Source organism: Poecilia mexicana, unplaced genomic scaffold, assembly GCF_051168715.1.
Source record: "Poecilia mexicana isolate PSO_F unplaced genomic scaffold, ASM5116871v1 scaffold_12, whole genome shotgun sequence".
Classification (NCBI taxonomy): Eukaryota; Metazoa; Chordata; class Actinopteri; order Cyprinodontiformes; family Poeciliidae; genus Poecilia; species Poecilia mexicana.
The window spans coordinates 24277029-24299009 of record NW_028263381.1 but is presented as its reverse complement, the minus strand read 5'-3'; the positions used below and the strand labels follow the sequence as shown (position 1 = coordinate 24299009).

Below are 21981 nucleotides of genomic sequence, written 5' to 3'. Positions count from 1 at the left end.
GTTCAATTAGCAGAAGTGTGTCCACCACAGACAAGCTAATAATTCAACAAGGCTTAGGATAAAGAGAGTTGAGGGCCTAGTCAAAGCCAAGGTTTTGATCTCAGCTTAAAGTGATAAATATGTCAAACTTTTCTCAAACTGATAACAGAACCTGGTGGACGGATCCAAGAAGCATCTCGTCGTCCAACATGCAGAACTCCAGCTAAGGTAAAGTGTCTTAAAAAAACACATTTTTCAAGATATCTGCTGTTTAAGGTCATTTTTATCGCTTAGATGGAAATAAATCACTTTCTTTTCCACAGATAAAGATCATGCAATTACATATATGTATGTAAGTGGAGCAAGAAAGCGTGAAACTCAGTGATATATTGGCCTGAAGAGTCATAAATTTCCCACTTTGCAGTGGAGTAAAGCATAAAAATGAACACGAACATAAAATAAAACAAAGAGGCAGACGATTAATGAGGGCACAACAACTTTCAGGTATGTGGAACAAAATGAACAACATTTTCAAAAACTCTCAAGTATGGAGGAAATGGCACCTCTGCTCTAAGTCATTATGTTTCAGCAAAAACTTATTTTTCTCCTCACTAATTCAATTATAAATCCAATATCTTCTCAGTCTGTGCCAAATGTCAAGCTGTGCCTGAGTTATTCCTGACTACGTGCAGAATCAGTTGGTTTTGGCCAGAAACATGTGAACTGAGGCATGCTGGGATACCGCTGACCTCTGTTTCTTTCTACAGATTAAAAAAATAAAAAACAAGAAAAGAGGCAGAGAGATCAGCCACCTGATACCTCCGACCCTCAAATGCAGCTTTCCAGGAGCCGATTCTCTGCCTAAAACGACAATCTGCTTCTTCCCACACGCTGCAGCGCGGATTATGAGAAGAAAACGCTGTTTTGTTTTAGCAGCTAAGTGCTTAGCCATTCTCCCATGTGAGCGATTTTGATATTAACAGCAGATCAAAAAGCAGATAAAACAAAAACAAAACGTCCTTCCAAGTTGGCCGACTTGGCCCCAGATGATAGAGCCTCAACATGGAGGAGGCCACATGGTGAAGAAAAGCTCTGCTTCTCCTGGAAGATCACAGGATTTTTGGTAATTTCATAGAATTACATGAACACCTGTTCAGGTTAAACTCGGGTCGTAACGGGAAAAACGTGAAAGAACAGACTGAACATTCTGGTTCGCAGAAACAGGCGCTTGGAGTTTTTCCTCTTTGTGAAAAGAAACTGAAAAACTGGAAAAAGTTACAAGTTAACTAATCAGCTGATTCGGAGCAAAGCAGACGAACTCCAGGTGGGAAAGTCCATCATTAAAGCTCAGAGATTCTGCACAGCAGTTCAGTGAGACGGAGGCCATTGCTAAAGCGCTAGTCATAAACATTGGTTCCGCTAATGCTAAAGCGCTAGTCATAAACATTGGTTCCGCTAATGCTAAAGCGCTGGTCATAAACATTGGTTCCGCTAATGCTAAAGCGCTAGTCATAAACATTGGTTCCGCTAATGCTAAAGCGCTGGTCATAAACATTGGTCCCGCTAATGCTAAAGCGCTGGTCATAAACATTGGTCCCGCTAATGCTAAAGCGCTGGTCATAAACATTGGTTCCGCTAATGCTAAAGCGCTAGTCATAAACATTGGTTCCGCTAATGCTAAAGCGCTAGTCATAAACATTGGTTCCGCTAATGCTAAAGCGCTGGTCATAAACATTGGTTCCGCTAATGCTAAAGCGCTAGTCATAAACATTGGTTCCGCTAATGCTAAAGCGCTGGTCATAAACATTGGTCCCGCTAATGCTAAAGCGCTGGTCATAAACATTGGTCCCGCTAATGCTAAAGCGCTGGTCATAAACATCGGTTCCGCTAATGCTAAAGCGCTAGTCATAAACATTGGTTCCGCTAATGCTAAAGCGCTAGTCATAAACATTGGTTCCGCTAATGCTAAAGCGCTAGTCATAAACATTGGTTCCGCTAATGCTAAAGCGCTAGTCATAAACATTGGTTCCGCTAATGCTAAAGCACTAGTCATAAACATTGGTTCAGCTAATGCTAAAGTGGTACATCAACATGCTATTTAGCAGAAGCTAATGCTTTGGTGCTACTCATAAACATTAGTTAAACCAATGCTAAGCTGCTGCACCAACATGCTTTGCAATACAAACTAATGCTAATAAGCTAATCATTAACATTACCTCCATTCACATTAATGCACACTAACATACTACTTAGCAGAAGATAATGCCAAAGCGCTAATAATAAACATTAATTAAACTAATGTTAAGGCGATAAACCAACATGCTATGTTGCACAAACTATTGCTAATAAGCTAATCATAAACATTATTTCTGTTCACATTAAAGTGGTTCACCAACATGCTATTTAGCAGAAGTTAATGCCAAATGCTAATCATAAACAATATATCAATCAATGCTAATGCGCTACACCAAGCGCTACAAAAGCTATTGCTAATGTGTTAATCATACTTTTTAAAAATGACAATTATCCTGACATAAAGCTTAATATTTAATATGCTAACAGGTCTGTTAAGTTTGACCTTGTGGGTTTTTGGAATTTCTTTGATATCACCTCTGCTTCATATTAGAATATTTTTTCTCCAATTTCTCTTGTATTTTTCGGATTCCCCTTAGGGAGAGGTTTGAGTTTTTGTTTTTCATATTTTATTTAACTGGTTTACTATAAACAAGCCAAATATTTCAGACAGAATGTTTGACCTTTACATCCAGTTAGCAATGTGTTAGCAGCACAAATACATGTGTGAAAAACAATAAAGACAAATGAAGGCGTCGCACAAAGCCTTCCTCATTGTTAGAGAGCGTCACCCTGATTGTGTTTTACCCCTTATTGTTATTCATGAGCTGTCTGAACATGTGTGAGGATGTTTTATTAGCGTTCTGTCATTGTGGCTGCATTGACTCTGGAGTTCACAGACTAATTTTCCTCCCTGTTATTTCAGCAGAGAGCAATGGCTTCCCATCACAGCCTGTTCCCTTTAAGTAATGTCAGGTTGGTTAGCCGCGGCGCTAACAGACACATTTAGCTCGCTGAAAGTGATGATGGTCATTTGATAGACTATTACAAACAAACACAAGTACTCCATTAAAAAATATTAAGAACATTTGTAAGAGCTGGAAAGTTAAAATCGGCACCAACAAGAAATTTGAGTTAAATAAAAGTATATAAACTAAGATTAGCTAAAGAAGAAAAAGAAAATATGCACATATGTACAAAAATATAAAAATCATTAGATGTGTTTTCATCAAGGCTTCTTATGTGGATTTTTAAATTTTGCATTAGAAAAGGTTGACGAAAACTGAACTTTTTCACATCACTTGTTGAACAATTGGATATTACTACTGTGAGAAATTACAAATATTCACATGCGATTTTAATGGTGTTTCTTAACAGCAAAATTGTGTTTTTTCGACATTAGCAAAAATATTAACAAAGTTTTGAGCACATTTGCAATGGAAATGCAGTTACTGTCTCTGTAGCGCCAACCTGAAGGTTTAAACAGTTTGTGTCCAGCATGTGTGGGGTCTGCAGAGATTCTATCTACCTGTTTCCTTTCACTAGACCTGGATAAATCCTGGATGTAGGGAAGGAACCAGATTGTTTGGATTGAGAACAAGTTTTTCTAGGCTCTGTTTGTGACCTGAGTGAAAATAATGTCTCTGCTCTGACCGTCCAATCAGTCTGGCCATGAATAATCCTGGAATCAGGCAGAAACAGAAAATGCAAAGCAGCGGAAAGTCACAAGAAGGTGGTAAAGAAACAGGCGAAGCGCCTCTGTGAAATCGCATAATTGCTCCGCAGGGAATTTTAATCAATTAGAACCGCAGCACTAATTGAAGGCGGCGTTGTGTTTACTGAGTCGTGGCGTCGAGCGAAGAGGGAAACGAGTTCTGGAGGCTCAGATATAACGAAGCGAAACCGTCCAAATGTGAGGTTCCGTTCAGACTCAAAGGCTCCGTCCCTTCTGCTGCTGTCAATACGTTTAGAGAAATAAACAATTTAAAAACAGAGAGGGGAAAGTAGCCAAAAATTATACCCAAGTAAGAGTGGAACTAATTCAACATGTTTTATTCAAATAAAAGTAAAAAGTATTTGGTGAAAAACTGCTCAAGTACCGAGTAACTCGAGTAAATCATTTAATATAATATTATTTAATATTAATATTAATTATATCATCAGATGGACGGAAATATAAAATTAAGTGGAAATTTTGGTATTTTAAGGACAAAAATTACAATAATTAATATAAAAAATAAAATAATTTAAAATAAAATGTTAACTAGTTATCTAGTTACTACTAGGTAACTAGTTACCTAGTAGTAACTAGTTACCTAGTTACTACTAGGTAACTAGTTACTACCCAACTCTGCTGATGCCATAATCAAATCAGATCTCTGTACTCAAGTAGCTTTCCTATAAAATACTTTTTCGGATACTTTTTGCTTTTTCTTGAGAAAAAATATGGAAGTAGTTTTTCTCATACTATTATTTAGTAAAACTAGTTCTAAAAGTACTCCCCCCTACCCCCCCCCCAAAAAAAAAATAAAAAATAAAAAAATAAAGTAAATGTAACTTATTGTCCAGAAGTGGGCAGAGTTCCCAAAAGTTGTACTGAAGTAAAAGTAAAAAGTACAGCGCAGTAAAAATACTCCTAAAAGTACATTTCTTCAAATTGTTACTCAAGTAAATATAAATGTAAGTACCCACTACCCACCTTCGCTGGTCTAGGCTACTTCTTCCTTTTTCTTGAGAAAAAATATCCTGAAGTAGTTTTTCTCTTATTATTTCTAAAAGTAATTTTCCCTCAAAAAGGTTACATGTAACTGAGTAAAGAGCACTAGTTACTACATAAATCTGTTTAAAAATAGATTTAAAGCACAAATCCTGGGCAGGGTGAACACACACACACACACACACACACACACACACACACACACACACACACACACACACACACACCGGTCTCTCTCTATCTGTCAGTGCGGCGCTCAGGGCGCTGACCCGGCCGCTGGGCCTCTAATGGCGTCTGACAGCGTCCAAATGGACTCCCGTACAGTTCAGGAAGGTCATTTACATCATCAAGTGCTGCTGATGAGATGAATAATAAATGAATCACGGTGATGGCAGCCGAAATAAAAGCGACGATTGAGTCGGGAAACAAACAGGTGCTGTGTTTACTGCCAGCATCCATCCAGAGGCAACGTTTCCACAGAGGAGGTAATTTCATTACGTCCAAACTGTACATGCTTGACTGGCCGACTGGAGAGAGCCAATCAATGCGCACCATTACTGCTCTGCTCTGCTGAGGTGTAATATATGCTGCGTGTCGTTTGCGGTGTAAAACAAACCTCGTTTAATGTTGACTAATGAAGATTTAAAAAGCTACTGTTCGTCTCTCCTTTGAGCAGCTGTCAGGGGGCTGATTGCATCTCCGCGGCGTAACTGCGCCGTTTTATGTTTCACGCTTGTCTCCTCCGCCGCGGCTGAGGGATGGGTGACCCCGTGACCCCGCGGGATGACAGGAGGGGAGGTGATGAAGGAGGAAGTGGGAGAGTCAGGAGCGAATCGGGTCAGCGGGCTCCTCCATCTGCTCTGAGACCTGCGTCTGTCTGGGTTGTAATTAAAATAAATTGAAAAAAGACGAAGCAGCAGCAGCCTGATTAACATTGTCACTGAGAGTTTGACATCTGTAATCCTCTTCCTCATCCTCACAAGTGCATTGTTTATGCCGCCATTGTTTCTCTACCAGTCTTATTTTATTCTTACACCAACATTTTGATATTTAATTTAGATAAAACGTCACTTTACACCATCATCCTGTCTCAAGGTGAAGTATGGATTAACAAAACCCTGAAACTTTATGAATAGGAATAAATAACACAATGAAAATAATAGACACTAAATAATTTTACCTCCATCTTTATAAGTCATGGGAATCAACTGCTCTTTGTTTATTAATGATAATAAATATTTGCTAATTAAAATCAAACTAGAAGTCAAAGTCAAGTTATCAGCTAAGTCATTGTTAAGCTAGCTGCTAATCAGTCACAGGACAAGCTAATCGAAGCTAAGCTAGCAGATACTTGAAACCAAGCTATTATATGTCAACCTCTTACCTGATGTAATTGAGCCACTAAGGTTAAGCTGGGAGCTAATCAGAGACAAGCTAACAGACAGGCTGCAAATTTATGGTCATATCTGCAGCTAATTGGAGCCAAGCTAACAGCTATTTACAAGCAATAGCTCACTAGAGTCAAATGTATTAGACTTATGTTAGCAGCTAATGAGCTAGTTAAACATTAGACTCAAGCTAACAGCATCTATGCAGAGAAAAATGAACAACTATAGTCAAGCCAGCAGCTATTGGTGATAAACAACTGGAATGCTAACCTTTACTAGGATTTTAGGCATTATTAGGAAGTTTGAACACCTTGTTACATTAGAATTGCACATCTTTTTGAAGTCACTTTTTCTGACTGTAAAGGTTATTTTTAAAATTATTTTATCATTTAAAGACAGTCCGTATTTTCAGGCCAACCACTAGAGCGTCTGTCCATCAGCTCAAATTAAACTGAGTAATTGACAAAACAATGATTCCAAATGAATCTGCAACAGATCATCAAAAAAGTTAAATATCAAATAAATCCTAATAAGTAGCTGTTTAGAAAGAAAACAAATGGTTGCATCTAAAAACCCGAGTTAAAAGAGGCTTTGCTTAGTTTTAGCCACAAATTTATATTTTTTGAACCTGCATAAGGTAGAAGAATGATCTGGGGGTGAACCAATTACATATTTCAGATAATTAGCTAATTTAGCTGAAGACTAACTGCCTTTATTAATGAGGTGTTGCTGAAATCTAATTTAGGACATACTCAAATTGAGATTTTATTACCCACAAGCTAATGGATCATTGTTTTATAACCTAATTAGAGTGACAGGCATCCTTCAAATGGATATCAGCCAATAATAATTAGAGTTATCTAAATGATAAAAGACAAGAATTCATAAATGCCTGAAAAAAATATTTGGGTGATTATTTCAGATTTCTTCAGATAAACAGCTGAACCATTTTTCTGACAGTTTTCTGTGTGAATCAGCAGAGATGACGTCAAACAAACCCATTTAGTGAGTTTGCTGTTTGTTCACCTTTACATCTGTGTTGCTGCTGCTGTGATTCAGATTCATGATTTATCAGGCAAAAGGTAAAATATTCATCAGAATATCTGATTATACGGAAATACAATAATTCTAGAAAGACAAAAAGCTCTCATTTAATTCTAGGGTCAACCTCAGATTGACATAGATTTCATCAGATTTTTTCATAGCTGTGAAACTGTATTAAAATACATTTAAAAAAATAATGCCACATAATAAAAAAAACCTTTAACTCTTTTACCTCTCCAATAAGTCAAATTAATGTAAAAGAAAATTAGATCTCTGTATTTTCAGATTTTAATCATCAGACGTACCGAAATGTAAAGTTAAGTGGAAATTTTGGTATTTTAAGGACAAGCATGACAATAATTAATCTAAGTAACAAAAAATCAAAATCAGGCAAAATACTGTTATTCCAAATCAGTTTCTTTCAATAAAATACTTATGAAACTTTAACAAAAACTGCAGGAGTGTCTGTGTCTGGAGATGTTTTGGTTAAAACATGTTTATTTTTTCATTCAATGGGTACAAAATCCAGAAATTTTACTCAAATAAGAGTAAAAATACTTTATAATAAAATTATTCAAGTAAAAGTAACAAGTACCAAGCAGTAAAAATACTTAAGTACACTCTTTAAAAAATAGTTACTCAAGTAAATGTAATTAAGTAAATGTAACTCCCACCCTGTCTACCCCTCAACTCTAGTCACACTATTGCATATCTGCTTGTTAGGCAAGGGAGGCATTATGTCAGCATCACCTTACAAAATATTTGTTGCCGTAAAACACAGTTTAATCACCAGCTAAGCCAGAAATATCACACACTGCTACAATAATACCAGCATTCTAGTCAGATGCCTCACTCACATCGGCATGCTGGCTGCTTGAAATCGAATGCCATGACTTATTTTCAGATCAGTTTAGTTATTAATTAATATTTTATCACCTGGAGTCCATTGTAGATTATTAAAATTTTATTCTAAGCAGTCGATTAAACTTTAATTGTGAAAACCACAATGGTGACAACATAGTAATAATACTTTATACAGTTGAAAACAAGTTCTTGACAGGCCAGTCAGCGAAAGAGAGAACAATTATTTTGTGTTTGGAAGGTTTGCCAGGACAAAAATAGCTTCTGTTTTTGCTTTTGGGTTGGTGTTTTGCTCACCAGATTTTAATGTGGTGTATTTAAAAAGGAATAATAATTTTAGATGGCCAAACATTGCTCTAACAGGCAGAACCCCATAGAAGACATGGGGATTTTTTGTTGTTGTTGTTTTGCACTACAAGGCAAAAGTTTTGCAACCCCATCCAATGCAGCTTGAACACAGGACGTTTTTCTGCTACACCAGAATGTCTTTGTAAGGCTTTCATGTCTCATTTGTGAGATTTCTGAAGTTTTGGATATTTTTCTTTTGGATACAAAAGCACCACAAACTTATGTGAAAAATGCCAAAGAAAAACAAATCAAACATGGACTTTCCATCGATTCTCTTAAAATGTAAACATGATAGAAACTTTTTTCAAGAAAATATACATCTGAACTATAATTTGGTGTATCTTGAGTTATTTTCATGAGTTAAAATCACCATCTGGAGGTTTTGTTGTGTCTTTTTCATGTTTGTAGTCAAAATGATCAATAAAGGGTCATTTTCATGTGCAGTCTCATCTCCACCTCACATAAACATGAATACTCGGTTAATAGATCGATTTTCAACCCGTTTTCTGTTAGGAATATAAACAGGTTTTCTCTGAGACTCTTTAAATATGAGCTCTTTGGCATTTATTATCAATGTGATCGCATACAAACTGCATACAAGGTATAGATAAATTATGAAAATGATTGTTTTTGAATTGCCTAAAATGTTTAGTTGTACCAAATCTGTATCCTTGAATCCACAGAGAGTGAGACCGCAGAGGAAGCCGGACTAAAGACGACGTAAACTCAGATGTATGTCTCATTTCAGAAGACTGTTCCTCTCCAGGACTCATGGCCGCTGACAGTTTCACCCGGCAGCTGAAATCGATGCGAGTTCTTTAAGTCAGACGCGTACAGAGACACAAGCCTTGAACAAAAACCTGCAGCTGAAGGATGACCTTGAGACAGATCTGACTGCAGGGCAGGACGACAAACGGAAAGGAGAAAAGCAAAGGAGGAAGAGGTGAGAGAGCAGAGGAAGAAAAGGTTTTCCCTGCCGGCCGAAACACAGAGAGGCTGGATGAGTGCAGAGAATCCTGAAGAAACGAATAAAGAAAATCTGATTTAAGAAACACTCCGATTTTTACAAATCATTTTCTCAGGGAATGAATAACTGCTTACACTAAATCATAAATATTCATGAACTCAAATAGTTCATTTAGTTCATCCTTAAATCAGTTTATTAGCATCTTTGAGATGCTAAAAAAAACATTAGCTTCTGGTCAAAGACCGCCTTTGCAAACCAATAGACATTTCTGCAAAATATGAAAAGAAACATACTTTTATACTGTTTTTCTTACTTTTATTCACTATTTAATAATTATTAAATTTATTTAGGACATAAAACCGACTCATATCTTCTGGTTTTAGTTAGTCGTGAGTTCACAGGGTTTTCTGTCAGAACAGTTTCCATTTTGAAGGAGCAAATCAGAAAGATGAGCATGAAAAATACAGTGTAAAAACAAAAATATTACCAAGTATTTTGGTTTAGTTTCTCATGAACATATCTTAGAAAACTTAAAGTAAGACAAAACTGACTTATTATCATTGTAGCTTGTTTTAAGTAAATAACTCCTTAATATTAATAAAGTGCTAGTTTTACTGGCTGATTATTTCACATAAAACATGGGAAAATGTCTTGTTATAAGTTAAATAATCTGCCAATGGAGCGAATACATTTTCATCAATATTAACTTAAAACTGTCCCCTAGATCTGTTTGAAAGGTCCTTGTATGTTAGATTTGTCTTATTTCAAGTGCATTATATTAGAAAAAAATACTTTCTAATATGTTGTGTTTTTGCAGTGTAACATTACAATAAGTTACTTTAACTTATATTTTATAAGGATTAGATTTTGATTCATCTTTGAAACTTCTCTCATCTTCCAATTTTCTGAAGCCCTGTGGCGCCCTCTGGTGGCCCGACTTTTAAAAACACCGGCCTGAAAACAAACTGCTCTTTAACCGCCAGTGTGCAGCTGTTTGCTTTGTGAGATAAATTAATGTGATTTTATTTAGTGGATCATTCTCTGCTAACATCCCAGAAGAATCCAGTTCCTGAACCATTCTGATCAGCCCAAATCCAAAATCCTGTAAATCTTCTTTCTTTCTTTTTCTAATGCACAGTTTGAGCTTCCATGGCTGATTTTCACCCTAATGATACCGCAATGCTGCTGTATTATTCAATTAAATTCAGAAATCCTTTATTGATCCCAAAGCCAAATTAAATGTTGTTACTCATGTTAATTCAAATGGCTGTTGGCAGGAAAGAGCTCCTGTAGCAGTCTCTGTTACAGGGAATTTGAAGAAGCCTCTGACTAAAGACACTGTAGTCAGAGGCCTTCCTTCTTTATTTTTTTAATCTTGAAATTATGATGATTTAGTCCCAGATTGATGCTAATTTTAGGTGAAATGTATCCTGATATGGTCCTGGATTTGATTTTATTTGATACTGAATCTATTCTGATTTTATCAGTTATGTTAATTTTGTCCCTGTCTGGTTAGAGTTTAAATCTGGTTTCAACCTGACTTTATAATGCTTTAAAATCCCAAACAATGAAGGTTTTTTTTTCTGGGTTTACAGTCAGATTGCGCTGATTTCATTACAGTTTTATAAAACTTGTGTTGCAGTTTTTAATTAAATCCTGAGCCAGTTATTTTTATTTTTATTTTCCATTGGCTGATTCACGTTATTAGTGTTTAGAAGCAACTACTAAAGCAAACCTAGTAAAATGGTTAATATTAAAATCATATATATACCTATTTTATTGGGGGAACAAAGGAGCTTCTTTTGGTCTCTTTTCTGAGAAGCAGAAAATGGAAAATGAAACTTTTTATGCTTCAAGTGAAACATCTAAAATCAGTGGCAACAAACTTCAGGTGTTTTTAAAGCATTTAACTATTTAAGTTTTTCCAAAACATAATAGAGGCAGCAGAAGACTTGGTAGCATTTGTAATAACTACATGTTATTTAGCCTCAGTAATCATTAATAAACAGTTAATTAAATGCCAGTAAATAAGGATGATTCATACTTAATAAGCTATAAATTAACAGATTCCTTAAAGCTTCACCCATAATGAACAATTATTCCCAAAACCAGCATGCCCTGTGTTTATTTATGCTTAACTCATAACTTAACTTGTGTTCTGTTAGATGTTGCACACACAACAGAAAATCTGCATAAAATGTTTACCAAACCTGAGTCGTGTTTCAAATAACAACAAGGCTAAATAAAATGAAGTTATTAAAAAATGGTACAGAAGATTTTATTTTTCCCACATGAATTATGTTTTTTTCCACTGTTAAGTCGGCCATTTTTCTTCTTCACAACTTAAATTGGTGCAAACAATCATCCTTGGTTCTCCAGATAAAGATCGGCTTCTGCTCTCTCCTCCGCCAGCTTCCTGGTTTCCATGGCAACGCTTCAGTGTAGCATTGATTTTATCATCCAAACACTCAGAGCAATAACAAGGCATTAAGACGGAAGAAGTTCTTAACTTTGAGATCCGGAGCTCAGCAGCACAAACCGACGTGACGAGGAAAAAGTTTTTCCTGTTAGAGAACCAGAGGAAACGAGCCGAGAGAAAACCGAGGAGAAACTTCGTTAAAACTCGCAGAGATGGAAACGTAACTGAAAACATGGAGACACGGATTAGGAAGTCATTTAGCCAGGAGAAGGAAACCTCTGCTGCACTGTAAAAACTAAAACAAATGGTGTTTTTACAGGAAAAATGTTGTAGCTGTGAAAAGGACAATGATGTGAAATAATTAACTCTACTAGAAAAACACATGAATTAATTTACACTCAGCTGAATTACCTTAATTTGTCAAATTTTCACAAATTAAATGTGAATTTCTATATAAAAAGTACAACATAAAGTTGTAAATGACCTATATCTTATTTTGAAAACTGATAAAAACTAGAGTTATTCCAGTTTTTGAATGTCAGACTTTTTCTTTTTTTAAGCAGAATTTGTAGATTTTACAAATACATTTTATTATACTCATTTTGTTGCTGTAAAAAAAAACAACTTTTTTGACACTTTAAAATATTTTCTGTTGTGATTTTACAGTTTTACATAAATTCCACAGCCATTTTGTACAGTGTGTGTGACCTATACGTTTTGGTCACACACACTGTACAGAATTGACTAAATCAATAGTTCTTCCAGTATTTAACTGTCATATTAACAGAATTGTTCTATTACAATATTGTTCTTTTTTTTCTGCAACCATTTGTAGTTTTAACAAATAAATGTGATTATACTCACATACTGTTGCTATGAAAACAACATAAATATTTTTGTTTGAAAGTTTACAAATCTTTCTTTGAATTAAATGTAACATTTATGTTTTCCACTTTACAATATCCTGTTGTGATTTTACATAGTTTTTATGTAATTTTTTACAGTGTGCTCTGGGAGATCGGCCAAAGCATGAAAGAATCTGTTTTAAGGTTTTTACATTTATATTCCTGCCAGTCTGTATTCTTTGCTCTGAGCAAAAAACCTAAAGTCAACAATAAAAATAATCTCCCAGTAGAACTTTCTTCTTTATTTTTAACATGTTGCAAAATTGCCCTAATTTCACTGAAATATGTTCTTAAACTGATTGATGGCCCTTTGCTCACTGACACCATTTATCAACACAATCAAGTTTTCTTTCTTGGTTTCTTCTTGAATTAAGGGATTTCAGTTCAACCTGAGTTTAGGTTTCATAGTTTCAAGCTAACTGGCTGCATTAAAATTCAAAACACAGAAGTATTTTTGGTGCAAATATCTTAGTGCACTTGACTAGATATAGTAGTTTAAGTAAATAATTCTATAATATTGATGAATGTTTGTTTCACCTGCAGATTATTTCACTCATGACATGAAAATGTTTTGCTGTGTTCAATTATATTCTTAATTTTTTTGCCAGAAGGTTTGGATTTTCCATGAAAGTTGTTCTGTTTACATCGCCGTGCTCCTGTTTCTATTCAAAGTTTCCAATTATCCTGACATTAGCATTAACATGCTACACCCTGTAGACAGTGTATTTGTTCCTCTTTAATATTTTAGTTTTACCTGAACTGGCCTTCATTTAATCATTCATCATGTTTTTCTAGTTGCACAGGAGATGAAATGAAATGTTTCTCATTGAGACACAGGTTGAGCTCAACCTGCTTTTAACACATTTATCTAAATGCTGGCAGCTTCTTCACAGCTAAATATCACTATTTATCTGGACACACATGATTAGAAACTGTTGTTGCTTTTTACCAATCATTTCTCTGCTGTTTCTGTAATTCAGAGTGGCGGAGTCAGAACCCCAGATGATTAAAGCTTTGAGCTTCTTGAACTCAGCAGATACGGAGCAGAAGGAGAAACTCGTTGCTGATGCAACTTATCTCCAGACTGGAAGCGTTTGTATGTTTTTACCATTTGGTTATTTTTTTCTCTCTGAACTGAAATTCTGATTTATATCAACTGTTGGGCTAAAAGTCTGAAAACAAACCTGAGTGAATAAAAACTCAAGTTTACCATGAATTTATGGCAGATATTAAATACAAAGCCTGGAAAAGATGATGGATGGATGGATGGATGGATGGATGGATGGATGGATGGATGGATGGATGGATGGATGGATGGATGGATGGATGGATGGATGGATGGATGGATGGATGGATGATGGATGGATGCTTTGAAACCATTAATCCCAAGTAACTTCACAACTTTTCCTGTTTTAAATGTTTTTATTTTGCTATTTCAGGTTAAAAACATGAACAATAATCATTTGTTCCCATAATATATTTGTTACATAAAATTCTCCCAAAATGAACAAAAACAAAAAATAACTTCAAATTTGGATCAGAAACGACTCATTTGTACAAACAATAAAGTTTAAAACAAAAGAAAATTCATTATTTTTCTGTCCAGATGCTGAAATCAAAAACGTTCATGAATAATAAATCCTTGTTTTTACAAAATTTGATTTTTGTCTAAAGTAGAAAACACAGAAAGATAAGAAGAACACAGATGATCAGATCATCTCCAGTTTCCTGACTTTAAAAGTAAAAACAATAAATTCAACACAGCAAACAATCAATCATAAAACCAATCAATCATCTGATCAATAAGGATTAATTTGTTCTTCATGCTGAGATCATCAGAGCTGCTGTTTGATCACTGAGATCTTCATCGGTTGGATCTTTAATGTTTTATTATAACTGCCAAAGTATGGAAACATCTTCTGTGTGAAGGTGTGTGTTAAGGTGTGTGTGTGTGTGTTAGTATCCAGGTCAGAGAAGGACAGCCTTCCTCTGTCCCAGTCCAGATTCACTCTGATCCTCTGGAGATTCTTCTGGACTGGGAGACCAATGGAAGGAGCTGGTACAGAATGTGCAAAGAATTTACCTTGAGATAACTCAATACCCAACCATCCAGATTCTATGGCTCCCTTCCTCTCTAAAGACTCTTTTAACACACCAAGTATCCAGAATGAACTGTCCCCAACATCAACACCCCAGCTGTGGTTCCCTGAGTTAAAACCCTCAGAACTCAAAACAAACCATGACCTAAACCTCTCTGGATTATCAGGAAGCTGCTGTTTCTCTCCATAAGTCAAACTGGTCAGATCTTCAGACAGATTGAGCCATGGACCAGCCGTGTTTGGGTCCAGAACCAGAGGAGTGTAGGTCACCATGGTCTCCATGTTGCTCCAGATGTTGAAGGCCAGGTTGCCCAGATGTTTGGCCTGGTCTATCAGAGCTCCTGAGGGCAGCTGTGGATCCTCCAGCAGGGGGCAGCGCTGGACTCTTTCCACTGCAGCCTTGTAGTTGTGCAGGAATGAGACGTCTGCAGCTCTCAGCTCCTCCTCTGTGGCTCTGACTGTGTCTGAAAGAGCTGCTATCTCTCTGTTCAGAGCCTCCATCTTCTCCTTCATCATCCCTCTCTTCTGCTCCTCTTCCTCCCTCAGTGCAGCCAGCCTGGCCTCCTCTTCCTCTGCTAGAAACTGATGAAGCTGCTTAAACTGCTCCCTAATCTGCCTCTCTGTGTGTCGGGCCTGGACCTCCAGGTGTTCTGCTGTCTGATCAAACTCCTCCTGAACTTTCTTCCTGAGCTCCAGCTTCTCCTCTAAAGGCTCCAGAGTTTCCTGAAGTTTCTTCCTGTGTTGCTGAGCAGCTTCATCGATGGGTCTGAATCTGTGCTTGGTGTGTTTTTCTGAGTCTCTGCAGACGAGACACACTGGCTGCTGATGGTCCAGACAGAAGAGTTTGAGTTTCTCAGAGTGCAGAGAGCAGAGACCCTCTGAAGCATTTTGGTTTCTCTGCTGTAAAACGGATTCAATCAGATTCTTCAAACCCAGATTTAAGGGTGGTTCTGGCTTAGAAGATTTCCTCTTACAAACTGGACACTCTCTTGCTGGTTTCTCTCTCCACCAGTTCTGCAGACATTCCTTACAGAAACTGTGGCAACATAACAGAATAACCGGATCCTTAAATATTTCCTGACAGATCGGACAGCAGAGATCCTCCTCTAACTTGGAAGCCATTTTGTCTCAGAGTGAAGCTGAAATCATAGCAGACAGAACGTTAAACCAGGAAGTCACTTTCTCTCCTGTAGAAACTTTCTGAACTTACTTTAACTGTGATTTCCTTGTTTTTCCTCCTGCAGCAGTCTGTGTTCCAGCGTCTGGTTCCTCAGCTCTTTGTTTTCATTGTTCAGTGTCAGGCTGTCAGTCGGTGATGAAGGTGATCCTGAGTGTTTTCTCGATCAGTTTTTTCTCTCTGATTTATTTCCTGTTAGACTTAAAGTCTTGAGGCTCTAAATATCGGAGACAATGTTTCGCTGTATCATGTCCTGGACGACACCAAGTACTGCTAATCCACCTTATTTGCTTTCACTACTCCTCTTTAAATCTCCGCTTGGTCAGAAGAGACGGTTTGAACTTCCTCCTTCTCTCTCTGTTCTGCCTCCATAAATCCTCTGTTTCAGCTCCTCCTGGATTTGGGGTCATAGTTCAGATTTTATCTCAAGTTTTGTGGTGAAAAGCAGCTGCACCTTGTTGTAAAAAAAACCTTGTTGCCATGGTTACTGTAACAGGGCAGCCGTTTGCGGTTGGATTTTACGGTGCAGAAGATTACGAGAGGTAGAATCAGGTGGAAACAGCAGTTGGTTTATTCTCCTCGCAGCATCAACACACTCAATAACAATCCTCCCCACACAGGTGAAACTACAGGCTTAAATAGTCTCAGCTGTGTTGGACCCAACCACCTCCTTCTTCTTCTTGTGTGCAAATCTCTGCTTAAAGTGCAGTGCTAAATAAAGTGCTTGTTAATAAAGTGCAAAAAGTGCTTTTAAAGTGCTAAACAGTGACTTAAATAAAAATGGACCCAGTAATGAAGCTCTCTTCATTACAGATCCACATAAAAATTATACGGACATAATTGAGAGTGATCATCCTTCCTGCTGCATCCAAAGTACACAAAGGAGTGTTATCACATGTCCTTCTTTTCTCAGAATCTGGACCTCCAGGTGTTCTGCTGTCTGATCAAACTCCTCCTGAACTTTCTTCCTGAGCTCCAGCTTCTCCTTTAAAGGCTCCAGAGTTTCCTGAAGTTTCTTCCTGTGTTGCTGAGCAGCTTCATCGATGGGTCTGAATCTGTGCTCGGTGTGTAAATCTGAATCTCTGCAGACGAGACAAACTGGCTGCTGATGGTCCAGACAGAAGAGTTTGAGTTTCTCAGAGTGCAGAGAGCAGAGACCCTCTGAAGCATTTTGGTTTCTCTGCTGTAACAAAGACTCACACAGATTCTTCAGAGCCAGATTACAGGGAGGAGCATCTGATGCTGATCTTTTCCTACCAACAGGACATGAGCGACCAGTTCTTCTTCTCCAACATTTCTGCAGACATTCCTTACAGCAGCTGTGGCTGCATGACAGAATAACCGGATCCTTAAATATTTCCTGACAGATCGGACAGCAGAGATCATCGTCTGATCTGGAAGCCATTTTGTTTCCTCGGAGTGAAGCTGAAAACACAGCAGACAGAAAGTTAAACCATGAAGTCACTTTCTCTCCTGTAGAAACTTTCTGAACTTACTTTTACTCTGATTGCTTGTTGTTTCGTCCTCCAGCAGTTTGTGTCTCTAGTCGCTCAGTTCTCTCTCTGTTCTCCTTGTTCAGTGTTAGTTTGATTTCAGTCCGAGACGAAAATGATCCCACGTGCGTTTCCTCCGTCTTTTCTCTCTAAACTGTTTCCTGTTTTCCCCGGATGTTCCTGTTGGAGTCACTCCGCCCCAAGAGGATTTTCTCTTCTTCGTCTTTTTTTCTTCTTCTACTGTTTCTTTTTTCTTTTTCTTGGTTTTATTCGCGGTTGGCAACAAACTTTTAGTAGCATTACCGCCACCTGGTGGTATGGAGTGTGGATCGTGGTGGTCTAATTCATACTATTAATACATACAAACATTTCCTCATGTCCACCTATATACGTAATTTAATATACACACCCACACATATATACATACGGTTATATATAATTTTACACTACCCATCTATTTATCATGCCCACATTTAAAAACACACCACTACATCTAATCAAATTCCATGAAATATTTTAGCTTTCTTCAATAAACTAAGAGCTATTTGTATATGCTTGCAACTCAAATTCTTCCTCAAAATATCTAATAAATTAACATTTTCCTTAATTCTTTCAAACTCTTTCTTCATGTTTGTTTCTCCAGGGATGAAATGAAACTTAAATATTTTCCATTGCAAAACAATGCCTGCAAACAAATGTTGATATCTCAGGAACCTTAAAAGGTATGGATTTCATTCAACCACCGATTTAATCAGAAGGAGTAGGGAAATGTTTCTGCCCTATTCCCTTTTTTTCAAATATATTAAAGGCACAAAATTTTGTCAAACATCCACAGTAAAAACAAAATTACGTAAAAAGACAGGAAAATGTCCTGGAAATGTTCTGCCAGTACATTTTCCTGTTTTTTTACGGAATTCCCGGCAGAATTTTTTCCGTAATTTAACAGGTTTTATATGGTAAATTTTAAAAAGAGAAAACTGTTAAATTACGGGGGGAAAAAACTGTTAAATTATGGGGAAAATTCTGCCGGAAATTCCGTAAAAAACTGAAAATGTACTGGAAGAACAAGATCGGAACGTGATCGGCAGCTCTCGCTGGAGCCGTTCACGGCCGAGTGTGAAGCGTCTGGGATGAGGCTCAGTGCCTCCAAATCCAAGGCCATGGTCTTGAGCCAGAAAAGGGTAGAGTGCCTTTTCCAGGTCAGGGGGGTCGTCCTGCCTCAAGTGGAGGAGTTTAAGTATCTGGGGATCTTGTTCACGAATGAGGGAAGAAGGGAGCAGGAGATCGACAGGCGGATTGGCGCAGCGTCTGCTGTAAAGCGGGCGCTGTACCAGTCCGTCGTGGTGAAGAGAGAGCTGAGTCAAAAGCGAAGCTCTCGATTTACCGGTCGATCTACATTCCCACCCTCATCTATGGTCATGAGCTTTGGGTCATGACCGAAAGAATGAGATCATGAATACAAGCGGCCGAAATGGGTTTCCTCCTCAGGGTGGCTGGGCTCTCCCTTAGAGATAGGGTGAGAAGCTCGGTCATCCAGGAGGGACTCAGAGTAGAGCCGCTGCTCCTCCATGTCGAGAGGAGCCAGTTGAGGCTCGGGCATCTGGTAAGGATGCCTCCTGGACGCCTCCCTGGTGAGGTGTTCATGTCCCACCAGGAGGAAGCCTCGGGGAAGACCCAGGACACGCTGGAGGGTCTATGTCTCTCTGCTGGCCTGGTAACGCCTTGGGGTTCCTGGAGGAGCTGGAAGAAGTGGCTGGGGAGGGAAGTCTGGGCCTCCCTTCTGAAGCTGCTGCCCCTGTGACCCGACCCTGGATAAGCAGAAGAAAATGGATGGATGGATGGATGGATGGATGGATGGATGGATGGATGGATGGATGGATGGATGGATGGATGATAAAAGATATGACAAAGCTGAAATGAAGCGAAGTAGAGGAAGGATATCACTACATTATAAAAGCGGAATGGCATTTCTTGGTGAAAGTATGTGGAAGTTATGCAGTTTGGACAACGGGCAAGTTTTAGGTTATTTTTTCTGTCTTCCCATTCATTTCAGTGGGGCATAAATTATCATAAAAAGCTGATTACTATAACAGCTATAAAGGCTATGAACACCAAGAGATATAGCCGACATTCAGAGCAAGCTGAATATTATAAAATTTGAATGGTGAAAATACCAAAAAGTATGCAGGAGAAGTGCGGTGAAAAATGAACCAGAAGGAATCAGGAATAAAGAGAAACAGGATCCCTTTAGGCATCTTTAAGAAAGTCCTGCCTGTCGTTGCTAATGATCTGATCCAAGTAGTAAACTCATCGCTGTCTTCAGGTGTTTTCCCCCCAGGTTTTGAAAACAGCAGTTATCAAACCACTGATCAAAAAGAACAATCTAGACAAATCACTACTGCAGAATTACAGGCCGACCTCTGACCTCCCATTCATCAGCAAAGTTATTGAAAAAGCAGTTTTTAAACAATTAAATAACTTCCTAACAATAATGAATCGCTTTGACTCCTTCCAGTCTGGTTTTCGTGCTCACCACAGCACAGAGACTGGCCTAGTCAAAGTGTTCAATGATATCCATATAAATACAGACTGTGGGAGAACCACAGTGCTGGTTCTGTTGGACCTCAGTGCAGCTTTTAACATGTCGACCACATTTTACTGAATCGACTGGAGAGTTGGGTCGGACTCTCCGGTCCAGTGCTCATCAGAGAGGTCAAAGGTCACATGTGGGGTACCCCAAGGTTCAATCCTAGGACCCCTTCTTTTCGATATTTATATGCTCCCACTGGCTCAGGTTACAACAGGAAATAAGATTAGCTACCATAACTATGTGGATGATAAACATAGTCACCAGGTGACTGTGTATCAGGTGACACATAGCCATCATGATGACATCAGGTGACCTTTGACCCCATCCAATCACTGAATAGATGCTTAGAACAGATAAATGTGTGGAGCCAAAACTTTTCCAGCTGAACAGAAACAAAACTGAAGTTATTATCTTTGGACCTAAAGAGGAGCGAACTAGAGTTATAGATCTAGAGTTATAGATCTAGAGTTATAGATCTAGAGTTATAGATCTAGAGTTATAGATCTAGAGTTATAGATCTAGAGTGGGGAGTTCTGCATTAGCCAACTAGTATTGAAAAAACAACAACCTAATAGCAGCAATAATATATTGAATTAATACCTTAAAATGAAGTGCCACATAGTTTATTTTAGTGAACCACTTGGGAAGTCGATTATAAAAACCTTCCAAATTTTGGAGTTTACAAAAATATTTGACATTTAAAATTATGAGAAAAAGTGAAACAACTGGACCGACTACAAGGATCTTTTTGAATACCAACAGAAATGTAAAATAAATGCTAAAATAAAAAGACTGGGAGTTAGCAAAAGTCACCATGCCAGCACTGAAAAATAAAGAAATAAGATCAATGTTAGCGATAACTGCGTGCTTTAATGAAGTTTAATCAGTAGCTTTTATTCTCATGTTCCTGTATTTTGCACATCAAACATCTCTTTTGTTAGTTTCTTTTTTAATTGAAGTTTTATCCCTTCATGAAAGTCTGCCTATAAAAGTATGAAATTATCACAAAAATGATACAAGAGTCCAGATTTAATCGATCCTGGTTAAATTTGCACTAAACTAAACATGTTCAGAAAATGAATAATAATCAAATAAAACAGAGAGAGTTGTTAAATTACTGTCTACCAAACTTCAGGCATGTTTACATCGCAGTGTTCACCATCTGAACGTCCCTCTGCTAACCCAAACAAACATGTCCGCCCTTTATCTTGAAAATATTTAGATAAAATCTGTTAGGAAAGGGTCTGTTAGGAATCACCTGAATTGCTAAATTGCTCCTCCTTCTCCAGTCCTCAATCTGCTCTGGCGGTAAAAGTTTGTGTGGTAAACTTATTGATTAGTTTAACAAATTTTTCTGAATTTTTCTCTTTATCTTTTGTTACTGTGATACACCATAAAATGGGAGAATTTAATCATCACCTGTTGACAGTCAAGAAAATCTGTTTAAGAATATAAGGCACCACATAAATTATTAGTATTGCAATTTCTTATGTGTTTTTTACACTAAAATTGACCAAAGTACCATAATACATCAAAAGGGAACCAAAATTCAGACAGCGTTTCACCAGGAGGTCTAAAGTGGGGAGCCCCGCCCCCTGGGGAAGAAGATGGCGGTCGTTCTGTTTTTTAACTGCCGCTGTTCATCTTTACAGGCTAGTGATGTGAAGCTGGTGAGAACTGTCCCCCTCTAAAATGTAAAGTGAAAGTTAATTCGGATCTTATTTCGTAATCACATGCACAGAAGTACTGAAACATTCAAAAAAGAGTGATTTCGGCTGATTTAGCTAAATTTTAGCTATAACGGTCATATAACGGCCGTTTTAAAGATGGCTACCTGCATCAATAAGCTCCGTTCCTCTCCCCGATCCAACAATGGTATCCTGACATGCGTTGTGTTGCGTTATTATCTGTTCAAAGGAAAC

The 21981-nt window shown here is 37.8% G+C and overlaps 1 protein-coding gene across 3 annotated transcripts; it reads right to left on the bottom strand.

Moving 5' to 3' along the window:
* Positions 1-14102: 14102 nt before the first annotated feature.
* Positions 14103-17988, bottom strand: LOC148156190 (nuclear factor 7, ovary-like). 3 transcript variants are annotated; one of them, XM_088011151.1, is made up of 2 exons: positions 17145-17988; positions 14103-15909 (listed from the first exon to the last, which is right to left on the bottom strand). In XM_088011151.1, the coding sequence occupies exons 1-2, from the start codon at positions 17379-17381 to the stop codon at positions 14536-14538; spliced, it is 1611 nt and encodes a 536-aa protein (XP_087867277.1). In that variant the 5' UTR covers positions 17382-17988; the 3' UTR covers positions 14103-14535. The 3 variants fall into 3 exon arrangements, with proteins under 3 accessions (XP_087867277.1, XP_087867278.1, XP_087867276.1); XM_088011152.1 differs by having other exon boundaries at positions 14103-15438; positions 16899-17986; XM_088011150.1 differs by lacking the exon at positions 17145-17988 and having other exon boundaries at positions 14103-16261.
* Between the last annotated feature and the right edge of the window lie 3993 nt (positions 17989-21981).

Coding starts and splice junctions, on each gene's coding strand:
- LOC148156190 (XM_088011151.1), bottom strand. CDS start 17,381: ATGGCTTCCAGATCAGACGATGATCTCTGCTGTCCGATCTGTCAGGAA. Junction 15,910..17,144: donor TACAGCAGAGAAACCAAAAT/GCTTCAGAGGGT, acceptor ATGGCTTCCAAG/TTAGAGGAGGATCTCTGCTG.